Here is a 21253-nt window from a genome sequence, read left to right on the forward strand (position 1 = left end):
GGAAAATGAATTAGTGCCCCTTTATTCCATTGTGTACTTTCTAGAAAAACAACAGTATAGTATTGTTGAACGTTACAATGAGGAATGTATTCAAAACTAAGAATGTTTTAAATGTCTAAGCATATACGCAGAATAGATACATCTATGTTATTTGCATTCTGGGAATTGTCGTACTTTAGTCACATTATTAAACAGGATGTAGTACAAATAAAAGATAAGAAAATGTGCTGCGCCTGTATATGAATTTTAAAGTTTAATAAGTGTTTGGCAATGTGGTTTTTAACTTATATGACTGGTTTGCATATGTTTAGATGGTGAGATATGTTTCTTTTGTTGTTGCAGATAGTTATATGTAGGAGGAGACTCTTGAGTATACTTAAAGATGTAGAGAACTGTATATATTTGGAAAGATGACCTGAAGGTGTATATCTATTATGAAATCACATATATGTTTACATGGTGATCTATGTTCTTTAAGGTTGTTAAAAATTCATGTATATGGTGAGGGTGGTGTATTTCTTAAAAATGCTGGTTTAAAAATTCAGGATGGTTAATAGTGCAGAATGTCTCTTGAGAGTTCTTGTGCTAGCTTCACTTGGTGTGTAACATTTCTTTGAGAAATGCTGAATATATGTTTTAAAAACACAAGAAATATTTGAGAAATGATGTAGGTGTGCCATTAGGAAAAGGTTTAGTGTTTTGAAAAAGTGAGAATTGTTGTTTTCAGCTTTAAAAAACTTATAGATGCAGGAGCAAGCTGATTAATAGAACAATGTTTGCTCCTAGAGAGCCATGAGACTCTTGGCACAAAACTGGAGAAGGTAAAATTTCAGTAAGACTAATCTGGGATGGTATCCAACACGTGCGCCATCACGGTTGGCTTGAAATTTTGACTTTGTCCTGGTCCAGCGTGACCAGATAGCCACGGTTGGTGCTTCAAGATTTTAGGTCTTATTGTTTACAGTTTATCCTTTAAAAAATCATAACTCCTGTTCTACCAGTTGGATTTTTATCATTTTATTCTCGTTTTATTTCTTACATTAAGCCCCTTTTTTCTAACATGGTGTGGGTTCTGTTTGTGTGGTGTTTTCACTATTTGCTGTTTGAAGTGTTGCACAAATATTTTACACATTGATTCTAAGTTAAGCCTGACTGCTATGCTCCAAGCTACCAGGGGGTTGGGCACAGGTTAATTTGGGGTTTGCTTGTGTCTTTACCCTGAAAAGGATTGTGGTCACTGCTTGACCAGGGCTCACACCTCAGTCAGCCAGTAACCCACTTTCTAAAACACTCTCATTCACATCATGCATTAAAAACATTTTCAATGCAAATTGTTTTGTCTTTAGTGTAACAGAAAGTTTTACATTGAGCATAACAACATAAAAATGATCCAACAAGTGCAGCAGCAGTGGAAACGTCCCAAACACAGAGAATAAATTAAGGACAGATGGCAGTCGCAAAATAAATATCACTCGATTGTCTCAAACATGGAGCACAGGTACTATGCAGGCAGCTAATGCACTAAAGAGAGAGCAACAGGAGTTAAAGGATTCCATTAACAGACATAAATATACAAGAAGTACAAACCTCTTGGAAGAAACAGCCAAATCTCCTTCGGAAGTACCATAAATTCATGTACTCATGGACAATGCTGAACCCTCACCTAACTACTAGCGTAGTGTGCTTCATCAGTAGTTTTCACATTTAGCTCTGGGAAGCATCCAACAGTACTGCTGTTAACTGGTTGTCCAGACTTCTAGTTGTGGGTTCCCTAGATTGAGTGAGGTTATGCCGCGTCTGTTGACATTTATATTCATCCTTTGTTAGACTACTAGAACTATGTTAGAACAGGGTCAGTGAACTAAGATGTTTTTACTTGATGCTTGATTTTACTTGATCCTTCATATCTCCCTCCCACAAGAGTAAACATAGAAGGGTCGAGTAACCGTCTATGCTTCTCTTTCAATCAACACGTTTTGGTGCTCTTCTATTACCCCTCCAGGGTCCAGTCCCTTCTTCAATACTATGTGTATCTCACATTACACATAAAAGAAGCAGTCCCTGGCTCATAAGTAATGTTTTATGAATGCCTTCCATAAATCCTTTGCAATTTTTTCATAACATTGGAGAATAGCAGGGGAAACCCCAAACACAGAACAGGGAACCCTTGTTCAGAAACAGTGTGAGCTATCCTCCTTCAGAGTACAGGTATAGATAGGGCAGCAACAGCACAATGCCAGGACAGGTACAAATCAGGCAGCAGCAGTGCAGGCATTGCTTCCCACAGAACAGGTACAGCATATCAGTAGCAAATCAAGCTCCCCTCTCTCATAGAAGGCAGTAAGTACAATCTTCAGAGGTGACTCCTTATTAGGGGCTTCGGGGTGCACCTTTGCCTCCTATGAGGCACCTCAACTGCTAATTATTTAAGTGTACAGCGTTCATGAAAATGAAACTTTAATGTTTTCATCAACACTGCCAATGCTCAGGTCAGCCCTCCTGGCCTCCTCTCTAGATGACAGGAAGAGGAGAACAGCTCAGAGGGAGCACAATACAGCTACAAAGAGCTGTTTACGCCTGTCTGAGGGGCATAGATCAACTACAACCCCCTCTCACAGGCACAATCTATTTTATTAAGCAGACGTATTGAGCGTGCCTCAGGTAGCACAGTATATCTGCTAGTATATGGCTGCCGGGTAGCACACAAGTGCATCCATGAGGCCAATAAAAAGCCACACAGTGCAGCAGGAACGGGATGTCTAGCACTGTCCTAGTTAGGTATAATAATAATATAGGTATAATAATAATATATATAATATTATAATATATATATATATATTTTTTTTTATATATATAATATATATATAATATATAATATATATAATAATAGTATAGGTATAATAATAATTATTTATTGTTTGATTACTTAAAATCTTACATTACAACATTATACATATAAAATATACTGTAATATATAAAACCAGTAAATCAAGATAAGAAATATGCAGCTTCAAATTCTGAAACAGTTACAATGAAAGTATACCAAAAGTGTAAACAAGGTTTTATACTGTGCACAAGATTTCTTAATTATAATCTTCCTAGTTAGGTATAGAGCTGCGCTTCCAGTCCTATCAAGAGGTTGGGGGAAGTATTGAGGCGGGTATTCCTCTTTTGAAACCTGCCTCGATGCACTGTCTGGCTCCTTGTTGAGAGTAATAGCTTGGTGGTTCCAATGGTCAGCACTCGATTCCTGCTCTGCAGCTGCAATGAGACCTACAAGTTAAGCAAAGGAAGTAAAATAGGTTAAAAAAAGAATGTTGTTTCTCCATGCATGGTTTTGTGACTGATTGAGATTGAGTAGGAGTTTGTGTGTGTGTGTTTCAAAAGTCAAAGTCAAAATTTTTTATTTGTATTGGTACTCGACAGAGGACCACAAATATACAATTTACAAAAATAAAAGGTAATTTCACATTTAATCAGTACAATGGTAAAAAAGATTTAAAAAACTTGAAGAAATTATAACAGACACATTCGTTTGGTGGCTGTTTACACAACTGTAATAGTTCACTCACTTGGATGATTCTGCAAGTGCGATAGATCGGGGCAAGATATCTTGTGCGTGCAATAGATACTTTTGTATTGGGACACACGAACAGCAGGTGTTCAATGTTTTGGTCTCCCCCTTCGCACAGGGGGCATAGCAACGAACCTCCTGGCAACCATCTTACTGTATAGGTTAGTACGGGTAAAATGCCCAGTCTTAACATAGTGATTGACCTCCTTGCACCGTGAGTCAGGGAGAACCCGATATATGGTTGAATATGCTTGTATTCCAGAGAGTCTACGAAGGATTTATATGTTGACAGCTTTTTGCAATGTTCGTAGTCTAATTCATAACTTAACTTCGGGGTGAAGCATTTTAAAAAGAGTTTCATTTTGGCTACTGTCCAGCTACATAAGATTTCCGGGCTAATTTCTGCCATTTGAAATATAGTTATCATATTGTTTGAAAAGATCTGATTTTTTGTTTCACCATTGAAAATTTCTTTTTTCAGTAAGTGTCTTAGTGTGCCCTCCTTTGCATGGAGAATATTGTAGCTCCACCTGATTACGTTGGCTACCGCTGTGGCGTAAGAACTTGTGATTGAGAATTCCAAGCGTAAAGCTTGAACTGGTACGGAATCAGAGACCTTCATTATTCTTTTTAAGATTTTCCCCTCTTTACGGTCCATGTAGGTCCACTGTTTAATCGGGATATACTCAGTTGCATATGATAGCACAGGAGGAATTTTTGCTTTATATATTTTTATCAGAGAGGAAAAATGCCGATTCCCAGTAGAACGATAGAGTCTTAAGAGTGCCTCAGTGTGTACTTCAGATTTCTTCATTAAGTTTTCTATCTGTTTTACATTTGAGGTGTTCTTTGATAGTATCCTGCCTAGATAAGGATATTCATTCACTATTTCTATTTTTTCTCCCCCTAGGCTCCATCTGTATTTATCACTAGATTTCTTTCTCGAAAAGATCACAATTTGTGTTTTCTTTAAGTTCGGAATTAGAAAGTTTGTTTTTGAGTAATTGTAAAGAATATCCAGAGATTTTTGCAAACCGAAAGGAGTGAGATCAAGCATCACTATGTCATCAGCATATAGTAATGTTTGTATGTTTTGTTCTGCAATTTTTGGGGATAAACTTGAGCCCTGTTGTAGCTGTTTGGGCAAGTCACTAAGATATAAAGAAAATAGTAATGGGGCCAAAAGGCACCCTTGCTTTAGACCATTAGCTGTTTTTATCCTTTTTGTTAAGCCCTTTTCTCCCCCCATTTGTACCTGGCACCAGGTGTTGGTATGAAGATTCACTATAGTTTGGAGCAATTGTTCTGGAATTCCAAGTTCCCTGAGTTTATGCCATAAAGTTGGTCGATCAACACGATCGAACGCAGTCGAGTAATCTATAAATACTGCGTAGACTGTCTGGGCTTTTCCTGTTACATATTTATCTAATATTGTTTGGATGATAGCAATATTGTCTGTAACTGAATGTTTTGGCCTGAAACCAGCTTGAAACATTGGAATTTTATCCAGTGAGAAAGCCCAATCTTTTAATCTTTGTAGTACCTCTGCTGCAAAGATTTTTGCCGCAGCATCCATTAGTGCAATTTGCCGGTAATTTCCAGCAATTGTCTTGCTCCCCTTTTTATGTATTGGGATGATAGTACTCCCTTGCCAGGATTTTGGTATTTGTCCGATTTTGAGGATAGAGTTGAATAGATCCGATAACAACTTACTCCATTCCCTTGGGTTTGCTTGATAAATCTTTATAGGAATCTGGTCTGGGCCAGAGGCACCTGTTTTTCTTGCTCTTCTGATATTCCATTCCACTGAGATAGCTGTGAATCTGAAAATTTGTGAGTCAACTTTTCCTTTATTTTATTCTAGGCTTTTCCCATCAGATGTAATCGGGTTAGCTTTATACAGATCAATAAGATACGTTTCCCACTCCTTTGGAGGAACAGGTATTGATTGTAGTTTCTTTTTTGTCCCTGTTAGTTTGGCTATGAGGGACCAATATTTGCGTTGATTAGAGTCTTTTGCAGCTACTTGAATGTCAATCCAGTTACAGTCTTGAATTTCTTTTTTATTTCTTTGCTTCTCCCTCCTAAGTTTATTTTTTAATTTGTTAATTTCTTTCTCAATAGACATAGAAGAATTCATATATTGTAGGCGTACAAGTTTGTTCAATTTTTTCTTCGTAATAGAATTTTGCGTTTTTTGTATGTTGTTTTTGAAATTTTGATTATTCCACCCGTTAGCTTTTGAGGATGCACAGTGTAGTTTATCCAATAGAAAATTCTTGAGCTCCTTAATTATGTGTTCAAAATTTTCTATTGGATCTTCCGAAATTGTTTCTGCTAGGAGTTCAGTGTGCTCAATCGATGTCGATATTCGGTCCAGAATTTTTGAGCTCCAGAAAATTCTTCGCTGTTCTCCATTTATCAAGACAGAACTTTTATGAAAAATTAACTGCCTATCAGATGCTATTTGAGGCCTCCATTCAGTAGTTAAATTCATCAGCGCATGGTCACTCTCTTGGCTTAACTTTACTTGCAAATGTGTGGCAGTCTCTGATAGATTCATACTGCAGATGATGTAGTCAATGATGGATAAGCTTCCGTTACCCCGTCGGGTGTATGATGCAGGAATATCACCTTCTATATTACCGTTCAGAATTATACCATTTAGAGTAGGTAATGTTGATATTAATAGTTTTCCTCTTTTATCAGATTTTAGACCTTTGGGGAATTGTGGGGCTGAGAATTCAACAGATTCCTCATTATATAGTTGAACCCATTTACTAATTTCTAAATTAGAGATTTTGGCATTTAGATCACCTGTTATTATGTACGAAATATGTAATTGATCTTCTACTATCTGCATGATGGTTTCCATTATCTCCACAAATATGATATCTTGAGTCTTGCCAGGCGGGGCATATACATTGAAAAGCAAGATTGCCTTTTCGGATGCTGTATTATATATTTTTAAAGAAACCTTTATACATTGCAGGTAATATGATTTAGTTTGAATAACTTCCTGGCCCCACAAGTATTCCTCCCTCAGTAAAATTGCCAAACCACCTTTTGCATGGCCCCGATTGGTGGCTTTGGCTGGGATGTCATAAACATAATAGCTTTTCTGGGAAAAGGATTCAGTTGCCCAGGTTTCTTGTAGCAACAAGATATCTGGATGGTTACTTATGGCTTCCATCAGTTTGATCTTAGTTTTTCCCGCCATATTCCAAGATGTTATTTTTAGGCCATTGCTAAACAGATTGTCCTAGACATGTAGAAGATTTTTTACTATTCAAGTTCTCAGATACCCATGACCATGACTTTATACATTCACTGTGGTCTTTTCCTTTTAAATCTTGGTGCCATACCGCCCTTTCTCCATTTTCCACCTTTATTTTTAAAATGTCTTTCCCTGAATGATTAGTTCCTGTGTTCGACGCTCTAGTCACGTCAATATGTCTAAGGCGATTTTTATATTGAGAATTAGAGATTGATCGTATTTGTTCATCGTACCCTGTGGGGATTCTGTTTTCATTTGGATTCTTTCTTACGATAACATCGTATCCATGTTTGTGTAATGTCTCTTTTTCATTGAGTATAATCTCAGGAATAACATAGGACCAAAATGTTACTATTACTTTTTTATTGTTGTCTCGTTGCGGAAAAATTACTAAATCGATTTCATTGCTAGTTAGGGATTCCAGTGGCTTTATATGGTGAAGGAGATTGATGACTCTGCTTCTATTAAGAGGTACCGTATCCATTGGAAAGAGTTCTTCAAGTTGTAAAGTTTTGGAGTATCGCGTTTCTGCTCCATAGAGATTTTCTCCTTCGTTGTTTCTTTCACGTGTGTCTTGGAGTACTGATTTTTCGAAGAGCTTGTATGGATGGAATTCTTTTGCTGCCGGGTCTAATGATTGTAGTTTCTCTTCTCTTTTTTTGTAGCTGGTTTCCATATTTTCAATCGATCTAGACTTTACAGATTCAGCTTCTTGTACTTCTTGTATGTTATTGACAGTTATAGACTTTTGGAATTTCAACTTGCGGTTTTTCTTTTTATGAATACGTCTTAGTGGTTTTTTCCTTTTTCTTTTTCCTTCAACTTGCTCAGTTTCTATCTTTTTGTTAGTTCTTTCACCCTTTTCACTTTCTAAAGTATTATTAAGGCTGGTTTCTTGAGTATTTGTAACCATATCATTGTTATTTGGTATGTTGGAATTAATTGCTTTTGTGAAAATTGGATATTGCCTTTTACTTAGGGGTTTTTCCGCGAAGAGTTTTTTTAGGGAGAATATTGGTGTTTCGGGTTGACTTTCAAGCTTTCCCTTTTTTTGTTTTGATACATTTGATGTCTGAGTACCACAGTCGTATTTTAGTGTCTCCTTTTCAATGTTGTAATTACTTGTATTGTTCTTTTGTAGTTTATTATTATTGGATTTCAAATGTTTTTTTTCCATTTCAGGGAATTTTCTTAACTTCTTTTCCTCAACAAGATGCCTAAGGATTCCAATTTGAACGTCCAGGGTTTGATCCGAGTTTTCTAATATATTTCCCAAAAAGGAAAGGACCGACTCTAGTATATCGTGAAGTGAGAAAAGGGCTTTTGACATTGGTGTAACAACATTAGCTGAATAGTTGGTTTTTATATTGAAAGGGTCTACAGATGATTCAAGTGAAGAAGGTTGTACTGGGTTTTTCAACAGAGGAGGACTATTAGTTATTTTAGGCTCTGATAGATTTTCTGATATCTTTGATTTATTTGCCCAAAGTTCTTCTAATTCACATGTATTTCCAAAGCTTTTTTTAGGTGTAGAGGATATTAAGTGAATCTCCTGAGATAGTAAATTGTTAGAGGAATTAATAGATTTTTGTTTGTTGTCAGAAACCAAATTACTCACATTTAAATTTAGATTTGGTTCAGATGCAATTTCAGAACATACTTCTGACCCTGTGGGTATTACGGAGTTGGTAATCATTTCTGTCTCTATAATTTTCTTATCTATTTCATCTTTGGATGTAAGGGCAGAGAAATAATCACTGATAGCCGGGGTCCGCGTTATGCGACCATGTTTTATTGATTTGTCCTTAGTTTTCCGTACAGCATCCTCTGTGCCCATACGTTTCATGAAGATAGTCCGTGATCGTAATTTTTTAAGCCCCATTTCCTTTTGCGCAAAATCTATTGTTACTGTCAAGCTTCGATTCCCTCGTACTTGGGGAACAGTAGTTTACTTAGTTTATGAGTCCAATTACAATTTGACCTTACTTATCAGGAGCAGATGTTAGTGGGGTGGCCCGTCCCGTCCTGGCACGTCCTCGGAAGGCCACAGACGGCCCGCCCTTTGCCCGGGCTTAGCTCCGCGCTAGGTCCCGCGCGCGTCCCGCGTCGCGGGGGACTAGATGTGATTTTATACGTTTCGCCAATGGGCGTGTCCGTGGGCGTGTCGCCTGGGGGAAGAGGAACCAGCTGATCCAAGCAGGGGTTGCTGGTCCTCGCAGTCCCCCGGGCTAGATGTATAATTCCGCCCTGGCCTCGACCCTGCAGACTCAAGCTGGGAGCGTAGAACAGAGCTTGCCGACTGCAGCTCTCGCTCACACCAGCGAGTCCTCGGGGAGGCGGCAACACGGAACGCAGATAGTCAGTCGTTCCTCTCTGTCAGCGCAGAGAGCAGGCAGCAATAAGTTCTTTACTCGCACAATACTCTTAGGGAACAGCAAGTCCAGGTGAGTGGCGCCCGCGAAGCGGGTGTCACGAAGTTAAGTTCCTGATTCGCCAGTGGGCGTGTCCGTGGGCGTGTCGCCTGGGGGAAGAGGAACCAGCTGATCCAAGCAGGGGTTGCTGGTCCTCGCAGTCCCCCGGGCTAGATGTATTATTCCGCCCTGGCCTCGACCCTGCAGACTCAAGCTGGGAGCGTAGAACAGAGCTTGCCGACTGCAGCTCTCGCTCACACCAGCGAGTCCTCGGGGAGGCGGCAACACGGAACGCAGATAGTCAGTCGTTCCTCTCTGTCAGCGCAGAGAGCAGGCAGCAATAAGTTCTTTACTCGCACAATACTCTTAGGGAACAGCAAGTCCAGGTGAGTGGCCAGCAGACACTCTCTCCAATGTCACCACTCCACTCTGAGGCCAAGATGCTCTTTACCTGCCTCTGTACATGCCTCAGTGCTGACAGGTGAGTGGTATGTAAGCAGGCAAGCAGGTGGCGATCTGAGGCTAAGAAGAACTGTCCAGAAATAAGGGGCCAAGATAGGCTAATATCAGAGCGTGGGCAGAGTTCGAACAAGCAGGGTACAGGATGCAAGGTACCGTCGCACCTCTCCTCCACCCTCCTGCAATATGGTGTGTGTGTGTTTGAGAGAGTCAATAAAGGTGATAGTGAGTGAAAATCTGAGTTTAAAAGAGTGTATGAATGAGTAAAAGTGTGTGCGAGGGAGTAAGCGGAGGACTTTGAGTGCGTTAGAAAGGTTGCGTGAATGGAAATTATGAGAGGAAGTGGAAGTCAGGGGTGTAGCTATCAATGGTGCAGCAGGTACGAATGCACCAGTCTGTGAAACGGTAAGTGTGGGTGTGTTAGAGTGGGAACCAGTGAGTATGAGTAAGTTTGTATGTGTATGTAACAGTGAGTGACTATCAGAGAAAATTAGTAAGTGAGAAATGTGATAGTGAGTTGGCATAGTGGCCCCTTTGAAAAAATGCTTGCCCTTGCATAGTCGAGGACGTTTTTGGCATGGGGCACCCATGGAAAATTGCTGGCATTGAGACATTAGAGGTCAGTCTTAGCACAACATAGGGTCCTCATGGCAAAATGCTGGTGCTGGCATACTGAATGTAATTATGTTCCTCTGAGAGGCCAGTCAAGGCATATTGTGCCTGGGCTCAAGCAAACAAGGATAAAATGCTGGGTTTGAAATACTGGAGGTAAATTTTGATATACGAACTGTTGTCACTCAGAGACCAGCAGTATGTGTTGATTCTTTGGTTTTCCAAATATTGACAAGTAGTCATCACCTTGTAGGTCATTGTTCTTTGGAGAAGCCCAGCCACAGCCTAAGTCACTATGCTCTAGAGAAGCACTCAGGTGCCAGCCTCTTAATTTTTTGGGGAATACTTGCACATCAGATACTGTGCAATCCAAGTCTCGGTTCTGTGCCTGTTCAAAATGTTGAGGGCTGCCACTGCTCTGCTGTTTTTCTGAAAATGCTCACAGACAGCATACCTTCATGACAATCACAATGAACTGTGGGATTTGTGGCAGCAGGTATGGAAAAGAATCCCAGGAATAATAAGATTCTCAGGAGTCCCTTGCTGGCTGCCAAGTGTACCTTGTGACCTGAATCTTCCCTCTGTTATAGCCATTGCGGACTAGCCTGGGAGAAAATAAAAAACAGACACTGACTCACCATGGTGTGTCTGTGTTTGTCTTTTTCCTGCATGATTATTCACACAATTTGGACTTGCAGGCTACACCCGGCAATTGGGTTATCCACCAGATTGCCACAAACATTTTTCATTTCTAATGATTTCGACCGCTGCCAGGAGGACAAATAAAAACTCTCCTGATCCTCTAAAGTAAGTGTTAATGGTACCTCTTGCTACCACTGCCTCAAATCAAGTATCACTCTCTTCCTTTAGTTAATATATATATATATATATATATATATATATATATATATACATATATATATATATATATATATATATATATATATATATATATATATATATATATATATATATATATATATATATATATATATATATATATGAAAAAAGCAGTCCTTGTTCCGTCAAATGACGGCGGAACTTGATAGGTCTGGACCTCAGAAGTCTCACACGATGCAGCGGAAAATAGCGAAAAAACAATCACTACTCAAATGAGTTTGCAGGAAGACGGTTTATTCCATAAAGGATGACGCGTTTCGCTCCACCAGGGAGCTTGTTCACATAGCGCGCCCAAAACACTGAGAGACTTATATAGTAACAATAAAGGTGGGACAATACAAAAAAGTGTATACGCCTTCTCTGCATTACATCATGGAAATAGTGAAAAGACTAACTGAAATGCCAGTTTCAGAAATAATAAAAACCAGACTAATATTTGTAAAGACAATACGCAGTACATATATATATATATATATATATATATATATATATATATATATATATATATATAGATATAGATATATATATATATATATATATATATATATATATATATATATATATATATATATATATATATATATATATATATATATATATATATTCACTGAAAAAACCATAGGTTATAGACCATATATAGTTAGGAATTAGCATTTACAAAACCTTGAAAATTCACTGAAAAAACCATAGGTTATAGACCATATATAGTTAGGGATTAGCATTTAAAAAACCTTATTTTACTCACACAAAACCATTGAAATTCCATATATAGTTAGTTGTACTAACTATATATCACGCACCCGCAATCCACTGCTGATGATGTCACATATTACATCATTCATGACATGGTCAGTGACATCACTGATGACATCACTGATGACATCTCAAATGACATCACTGATGACATCTCAAATGACATCACTGATGACATCACTGATGACAAAATCCAGTGACTGTATTTTTCTGTAAAGTTAAAATATGTCTTACATATTTATGAATGAGTCGATGTATAAGTGTCTGGACGAAGGATTTAGTAGGTGCATGACTGAATGTATGAGTGAGTGATTAAATGTGTCTCACTGAGTGCATGGGTTAGTGACTAAACTGTCTTAATTTGTGCATCATTATGTCTGTTGTTCTGTAAACTGCTGCATGTGTTGATCAGTAGCTATATGAGTAACTATATGGGTTATTGATTGGTTGCCCAAGCATTTGTATGGGAGACTGAGTGTGTGTGTGGGTGGCTGGGAAGTGTATGACTCTGTGCATAGATGTATGGGTTCAAAAGTGCATGTTGGAAACAGCTGTATGGGCGGTTGACTGTGTGCATGACTGTATTGGTGAGTGAATAGATATCTCAGTGCTACATGTCAAATTAAGTACATATGTAAAATACAATACATGTGAGAGTTGACATATATAAATAACTGTGCATAAGAGCCAGTGAATGTGTGAGTGGCTGTATGGATCATTGTGAACTTGTATCCAGGATTGTATAAGTGAGTAAATATGTTTTAGTATATGTTTGAATAAGTAAGGTGTGTTTAACTGTATAGTTAAGGAAATGGAGGTGTGATTGATTGTTTGCATGACTGTCTAGGTGTGTGTGTAACTTCATGGATGAGTGACAATCTGTGAGTCTGTGTTTACACTGAATGTATCTAAGGTTATATTAGAGTCTGAAGAGGTTCATCGTATTATCACATGAATGATTTTATCAGTGATGTCATCAGTAATGTCATTTGAGATGTCATCAGTGATGTCATCAGTGATGTCATTTGAGATGTCATCAGTGATGTCATCAGTGATGTCATTTGAGATGTCATCAGTGATGTCATCAGTGATGTCACTGACCATGTCATGAATGATGTAATATGTGACATCATCAGCAGTGGATTGCGGGTGCGTGATATATAGTTAGTACAACTAACTATATATGGAATTTCAATGGTTTTGTGTGAGTAAAATAAGGTTTTTTAAATGCTAATCCCTAACTATATATGGTCTATAACCTATGGTTTTTTCAGTGAATTTTCAAGGTTTTGTAAATGCTAATTCCTAACTATATATGGTCTATAACCTATGGTTTTTTCAGTGAATTTCATTGGTTTTTTAATAGCTAATATCAAAACCTTTACAATGTATTATTCTTTAAATAGAAAAATATTTTTTACATGTTTTTAATACAATTTTTTTTTTATTTTTTTTTTGTTTCGCTCCCGGTACGCGTACCGGTTAGCTTCCCGTTAGCTCAATCCGGAGGCGCGACCCGGTACGCGAACCGGTAAACGTTCCTTTTGCGCACCTCTCGCGTTACAAAACAACATCGTGACGCGTCGCGTCAGCATGACGTTTCGCGTTCTCGCGTAATACGTCATATTACGTGCTACGTTCGCGTACCCGGAAGCGCAGCGGTACGCGAACCGGAAGCGATCCGCGGCGCGGCGCTGACCGCGTAACGTAAACACAGCAGGTCATGTGACTCGGTAATAACACTTTTCATTGGTTCATTTCACTTTTGGTTTCCTAATGATGTAATACTAGGTCATGTGATCTAAAATGAACACTTTTCATTGGTTTAGAACTTTTGTTTTTCCCAAATGATGAAAACCCCTCCTTCTTTCCTCACTCTGACTTTCATCTTGGTGAGAGAAAGACCCTTTATTTAGACTTTGAGATGGCTTCATTAGTAGCTTCAGCTGGTGCTAACCCACCACCTCCACCAAATCCAAGAAAGAGAGGACCACCTGCAGAAGTAATTTTGCAAGAAGAGGAAGAACAGGAAGAGGAGGAAGAGCCAAGGTTTTTGCCAGAGGAGCCCAGGAGGTACAATCGAAAGGAGAATTACATCTGGCAATTCTATAGAATTCCTGAGGGGCAAAAAAAAGTGAATGCACGCTACGTGTTTTGCCGTATATGCGGTGATAGATTGTCAAGGGGAACTGATAAAAAATACAGTTACGGCAATCACACTATGCATCGGCATATGAGTAGGTGGCACCCAAATAATTATAGTGCTGCCCAGCTACGTGACGAGCAACAAAATCCCCTCCCAATGGCAAGAAGATCGGTTGTTCCAGAGGTGTCGGGACCAGAGGCGAGGGAGATGATCGCAAACATCCAAATGTTGTTTGGGCACGTAAAGCAAGTGTGCGTGGAATGTGGCGCTTTCATCTGCTACAGGGAAAGTAGCATCAGTTTGATTTTGCGAGCTATTCAAAATCATGTTAATGTTTGTCCGAGACGCCCCAAAAAATAAATTCTTTTTTTTTTGTTGCTCCTGTTGAGCCCTTTACAATGGATCGTTTTTGTTTCCCCCCCCCCAAAAAAACCAAAAAAAAATTTAAAACGTTCAGAAAATACAAAAAAAGTAAAAAAATGTTCAAAAAATACTAAAAAAAATATAAAACAACAAAAACATAAAAAAAAAGTTCTTTTCAGAACTAACTCCCCATTATAAAAAAATTGGTAGAATATTTGGAACTCTGCCAACCTCTATTTCTCTTAGTTCGCTCCCCGGAGCGCTACCCGGTACGCGTACCGGAAGCTAACCAAAAAAAATATTTTTTTAAAAAAAGAACAGTAAGTATAAGGTAAGCAAACAGACAGTTATGTGAAAAGAAAGACAGCGTTAGGGAGTAAACAAGAGATACTGTTACCTACAATCCACTGCTGATGATGTCACATATTACATCATTCATGACATGGTCAGTAACATCAACAGCAGTGGATTGTAGGTAACAGTATCCTTAGTTTACTCCCTATAGCTGTCTTTCTTTTAACATAACTGTCTGTTTCCTTCCCTTATAGTTACTGTTCTTTTTTTTTTTTTTAATTTTTGATTAGTCATAAACAGTGACATTAATAGAAACAGAGAGAGTGAACAAGAGTGAAGAACTATGGTCCTCCTCAGCCACCCTCAGAAAACCAAGGGGGTCAAGATACATCTACCGTGCCCCCTTCTACCCATTCTGAACATTATTTGCCCTCCATCTTGTATCTTAATTCGACCGAAACACAAAATGGTGGACTCCCGGAACGCTTAAGGTCCGCGAACCGGGGCGCTCAACGGTTCGCGTACCGGGTCGCTCCCTGGGAAGCGCACCATCAAAAAAGGTGGGAAAGTAGTTCACACAAAAGCCACTTGAGACAATTTCACCAAATATAGATTAGCTCATACTACATACCAATCCCTACCATTTTCACAAATTTGATTGGAATTCCATTTAGCCATTTAGCCTGTAGACCTCTCTAAATACCGTGAGGTAAATTACTTCACAAAACACATCTGAAGTGTTGGAATTGACAACCAATTAAAATGTTACTTTCATTTTCTACTTTTTTTACCTGACATTTGATTGGTTATGTACCCGAATATATATAAAGGAAGAGAAGGAAACACAGCCATTTTGACTACTACTTCCTGGTGTACATTTCAATAGGATTTTCATTAATAACTTCAACTTCTTTTTAAAGGTAAGTTGTTATTTTTAAAACTGAAGTATATTGTGCACTTTAAGTTAATATGGCAAACTTTTTCTGTTAGTTATATACTATCCCTCTGTAGTACTTATAAATTTAGATACACTTTTTTATATTCCTACTTCCACTCTGATACTATACACTGCCCAAAGATAAATTCACTGTTAAAAACTGCCTATCTAAAATTAATCCCAACAGTGCCCTACCTCTACTAATATATTTTTTTTTATGCAAATTTCAGGGAAAATGGAAAGTGAACAAAAAATGTCATTTGAAATTGTCCTTCCAGAGTCCAACACAGAAATCATTGATCCAAATGAGATTGAATTTATGGATGAAACTTGGGACCAAGAACTACTGCAATGTGTACAAGCAGTAGATAACCTCCTTGCAAATGAGGACATTTTACAACCTCAGAGACTACAATGTATATTCCATGATAATTATGAAATTTCTGACAATGAAATGTTAGAAAGTTTAATAAATTATGAAACACAATAAAAAATGCTTAAAAAATAAAAAAATAAATAAAAAATAATCAACAAAACCAACAATCAATTAACATACAGCATTTGAAAAGTCTATCATTCATTTTTCATTGTAGTACGCTCCCCAGAACGCTTCCCGGTTCGCGTACCGGGTGCTAACCACGAAAAAAAACAAAAAAAAAATTTTTTTTTTTTTGCCCCGCGGGACCTCTTTAAAACCTCCACATTAAACCTAGGGGGTCAGCGAGGATCTACTATGCCCCCTTATAGTTATTTCCCCCTTTGTTTTGGCCTCCTCTTGTCTCTCGATCCTACCGAGAGACAAGATGGCGGCCGCTCCGGACTGTTTAGAATGTTGACAGACACCGGAGAGCCAATCAGCTTCGCTACGCAAAGTTCCGTTACGCGAAAAGTACGCGAACCGGGGCGCTGCCTGGTCCGCGCTTACAGATATATATCTTTTTTTGAACGTTAATTTCTCAAAATCCACTGCAGCACATATATTGAGACCTACAAAAGGCACATCGGGCTACCAGTCCCTACAATTTTGCCAAGTTTCGTGCAAATCCATTCAGCCGTTCGGGCTAAAAGTGAGGCTAACCGCCCTATGGAAAACTCAATGTTAAAAACACGTTTTGGGACCCCCCTTTTTTCTCGGCCCCCCCTGGACCAACTCCCCCCAAATTTCCAGGGGCTGCTCAGAAACAAAATGTTCCATTTTCCTGAAAATTTCAGCCAATTCCGTCCACAAACGCCAAAGTTATTAGACATAGAATTTTCAAAAATCCCATAGGGAAAAAATCCTAACTATATATACCTACTGGCGACCGCCAGTAGGTAATATATATATATGTATGTATATATGGTATCTACCTCACATTATGATTTTAGTGGGATACTCAGTGGTGGCTGCTAGGGAACGGGCGGTTGAATTTTTTTCTTAAACCACTTACCTTTTCCCACAGCCGCGTCTCTCCCCCAAGTCTCTGCTCTTCCTCACGCCAGTCTGGAAGAAGCTACAAAAAGCACTCAGGCACAGAGGCTCCCCTGAGCCAATCACAACACTGCAATGCAGTGTTGTGATTGGTCTGAGCGCCGTGACACCCAGATTTTGACAGGGAGCCTGTGCATATTCCCCACCAGGCTGTCCATTACAGCCTGGTGGGTAATATGCAAAATGCTCATCACTGCTTGACTGGGGAAACAGCCGGCCAAGTAGTCATGCGCACTTAGTGTGCACAGTCCACTCCTCCTCCCACTTTGAGCCACCATCCCACCCCGCCCTAACCCAGCCCACAGCAACCAGAAATAAAACAATAATACCTTGTTATTATTGTTTTATTTTTCCCCTTTCCGCTGCTCTAAGAGCAGTGGGGCGACGCTCCTCCACCGTAGCGGAGGAGCCACCACTGGGGATACTGGCTCCACTTCCATGTTCACTGTGTCACGAGTGCGGCAAGGCTATGACCGAACCCTTTGCCGTGTTCTCAGTACACACCACCATTTAAAGCAGCTTGATGCACGTTCTTTTTTCAGTAAAGCTCCTTCCCAGTTGACTGTGTTGATCTTCACTCCAACACAGGACTTTGGGTTTCAGCATTATACACCTGATAGCGGGGAAGCACAATGAGGAGCAGCAGAACAAAAGCTTACTCAGGTTCAGGGAAAAGAGGGAGAAGGTGCAACTCTGGAGAGTGTGCAGCAGGAGATTACCTCACACACCACCTGACACTTGAGCTAAGTGCCAGCGCGTGGGCTGGATGTTTTATCCCTGGTTTATTTATCAACATAAAAAAATTCTTAATGGCATGAATAAATATACAGGCAATGCAGTGCCTCCTCCGCAACATATGAGAATGAAATACATTGAATTTTTATTTTCCTCTTCACCGATTTTGCAGTTGAAAGTAAACACACAAGAAATGCATTAACATATGCCCAGTAGGCAGATGAACTTTGGCTTGCAGGTCTGTAACCATAGCTGCCAAGCTTGCTCTTGCTATATACGGGATGCTTTCATGTACTTAGGGTGTGTATGTGTGACATTATTTGTGACACTTTGAATTACATTTTATTGCAGGTTCTGTACATATTATAAGATTCATTTTGGAAATAAACTTTTGCGCATTACAAGGACTAAACTATGCATTAAAAAGGTCATAATTGATGTTGTCTAGTTATAAAAATATATATTTCTCAGTCTGTACTTTTTTGTTCTCGCGCTATGAGCCCCTTTCGATGATTCTAACTGAACTGGGTTGTATACCTTAGAAAGCAGCATCCATTAAGCTAATAAGGTTCCAGAGTGATATGAATAAACATGTCCAGTTCTAAGTATCTACATCATAGGAAAGAATGGTTTACAGTGCAGTTTGTCTCTTCTTTTGCAGTGAGACCTGTGTACAATACAGTGTTGCACCAAGGGCGTGTCTGATGAGAACCCTTGCAATTGTAGGGGCATATTATCAAGCACGGGCGATAAAATTATCGCCGTTTTAGCGGCAGAAAACGACCGCTAAAGCGGCGATAAGCTCATTATCGCCACTTTAGCGACAGTTTTCTGCCGCTAAAACGGCGATAATTTTATCGCGCGTGCTTGATAATATGCCCCAACATGTTTATAGTGCTGGCGGTCTAGTTCGCCAGCCGGAGCTGTATCCACGTCATCCGCAGGCCAGGCATGGCCTTCAGGGTTATAATAAAAGGTGAGAACCCGCACGTGGGGTCATCTCCCAAACTAGTAAACCACGAGTGTGCAGTCCCCTCATTCCTAGGCCACATATAAATGTCTAAGTAGCCGGAGGCCTTACCAGAGTCACCCAATCCTGGAACAGCAGCAATCACCAATAGCTTACTGTACGTGGATTAATCTAAACCATGCTGCAATGATTGTTATTGCTACACCCAACACTCTTATACTCTCATTTATATATGCACTGTCGATGTGTCACTTTGCAACAGCCTCAGGACCTACAGCTGTGCAAATAAAAGCCACCCTTGCCTCTCAGTCACCGCGCCCTGTGTCCCTGTATCCTCACATAAAATAGTGGCGCTGATACTACAGAGCACAAAAAGAGGTAATACGCGCATTTTGTAATAAGCTGATTTGCATGACAATATTTGTACTTGAGGTATTGCAATACATTGACTTAAAATGATTTAGTATACCACGAGATTTGACACTTGGTAGGGCTGTGTACCCTAAAAGCAAGTCCCGAGAGACATTCAATACCCTTATGATGTCTTCATCTGATCTAGTATCTGTATTTATGGGTTTGTGGGGCATATTACCAAGGGCCATTATCGCCGCTTTAGCGGGACTTTTACCCGCTAATGCGGCGATAATTTTATCTCCCTATTACCAAGTTGTCGCTAACACCAGTTAGCGACAGCTTGTAGGCGATAGCTGGCATTTTGGTGCCCGCTTTGCATGTGAGCGATAATTATCGCTAATGACATGCAAAGTGGGCGTGCCAAAATGTCAGCGACTGTTCGCTATCGCCTATGATCAACACAGGCGTAGTTTTGAAAATATTTGCGCTAAGCGCGAATATCTCCAAAAGCTAACGCCTGCCCTGACCAGTTCTTAGCCATGTTATCCAATGAGAGGTGGAAAACATGGCTAAGAGCATTGTCACGGTAATGCCTGAATATCGCTGTATAGACAGCGATATTCACGCATTTCGCCTGTTTTTTATCGCTCCTGAGATAAACCTTGCTAATAGCAAGGTATCTCAGCGATAAAAACAGGTGAAGGGCGGCAATAGAAATATTCCCGCTAAGCCAACTTAGCGATAATTATCGCTAGTTGTTGGTAATATGCCCCTGTGTTTTTTTTAAATGTTGTGTATCGGAATTTATCTGCTCGCAGTCTTCAACAAAGAACAAATTGAAGACGTTTTGTGCTCATCTGTTGATCTCATAGCCGTTTACTTACAGACAGTGCCGGAAATTAGGGGGATCTGGCCAGATTCCAGGTCCAGCAGCCAGTGGTAGATGCTGACATTTGAAAGTGGTGGGGCATAAAAGTTCTATATGAGTGCCAGGTGGCGAGTGAGCGTAGGGAGCAAGCCCAACCACCATAAGGTGGGGATGGGGGGGGGGGTTCTCCTCCACCCTCTCCACGAGAAAAATTTGGATAAAGAGCAGGCAAATCCTGCATTTAAGTACATTTGAGGAAGCAAGAAAGTTGAGAAACCAATTGTGAAAGTGCTGTTATGACATCAACAATGAGATTTAATACGATTATGATGTAGGTAGCTTCTTACGCAAAGATTTGGGCAATTTTAAAGTGCCATTCTTTGTTAGAAAAGCGTGCACTTTTAGTTCCACCCACATGCACATTGTGTTATTCCACTTAAACAAGCATGTTTTTCTTTCAGGATGTCCGCGTGCTCCCTCGTGTGGAAGGAATGGCTTCTTCTGCCCCACTCATAGAATATAGATGACATCCATCTAGTGGAGAGAGTGGTGGGTGAGAGGAGAGAGGATGGGGAGAAAGGAAAGGGGAGCTCTGGGAACAGAGAGATAGAAAGGTAGAGGGAGTGGTGGGTGAGAGGAGAGAGTGTGGAGAGAAAGGAGTGGGGAGCTGGCGGCAGAGATATAGAAAGGTAGAGGGAGTGGTGAGAGAGAGAAGAGGGGAAGGGAAGGAAGGGGGAGGTTTTCGAGAAGAGGAGTGAGAGGGGAGAGAAATAAGAAAGGAAATAGTAGAATAACCAAAGGCAGGGGAAATAGTTGGTGACAAGCATAGAAGGGAAACAGGATGAAAGGAGACACTTGGTGGGAAAGAGGGCAGGAAAGAAGTGGCATGTGAGACTCAGATAGAGGGGAGAGAAAGGCAAGGCAGAGTGGTGGGTGAGGCAGTGGGGAGAGAGACAGAAGGAGTTGCGGGTGAGAAGAGATGGAAGGGAAAGGAAAAGGACTGTGGTGGGTAAGAGAATGACGAGAGAATGGCAGATGCAGTGTTGGGTGAGAGGCCGAGAGAGACAAAGGAAGGAAAGAGGGTGTAGTGGGTAAGAGAGAGGAATGAAAGGCAGAGGGATTGGGATGA

At 40.0% G+C, this 21253-nt stretch overlaps 1 protein-coding gene across 1 annotated transcript in view; it reads right to left on the bottom strand.

Annotated features, from left to right (window-relative positions):
• Window positions 1–2932: 2932 nt before the first annotated feature.
• Window positions 2933–21253, bottom strand: part of KLHL6 (kelch like family member 6) — an 815903-nt gene continuing 797582 nt past the window's right edge. Inside the window, exon 7 of the mRNA XM_078665473.1 lies at window positions 2933–3273. Within this exon, the coding sequence (XP_078521599.1) occupies window positions 3011–3273 (263 nt within the window). The 3' untranslated portion in view covers window positions 2933–3010. The remainder of the gene's footprint in view (window positions 3274–21253) is intronic.

This window comes from Lissotriton helveticus, chromosome 11 (genome assembly GCF_964261635.1).
Source record: "Lissotriton helveticus chromosome 11, aLisHel1.1, whole genome shotgun sequence".
Taxonomy (NCBI): domain Eukaryota; kingdom Metazoa; phylum Chordata; class Amphibia; order Caudata; family Salamandridae; genus Lissotriton; species Lissotriton helveticus.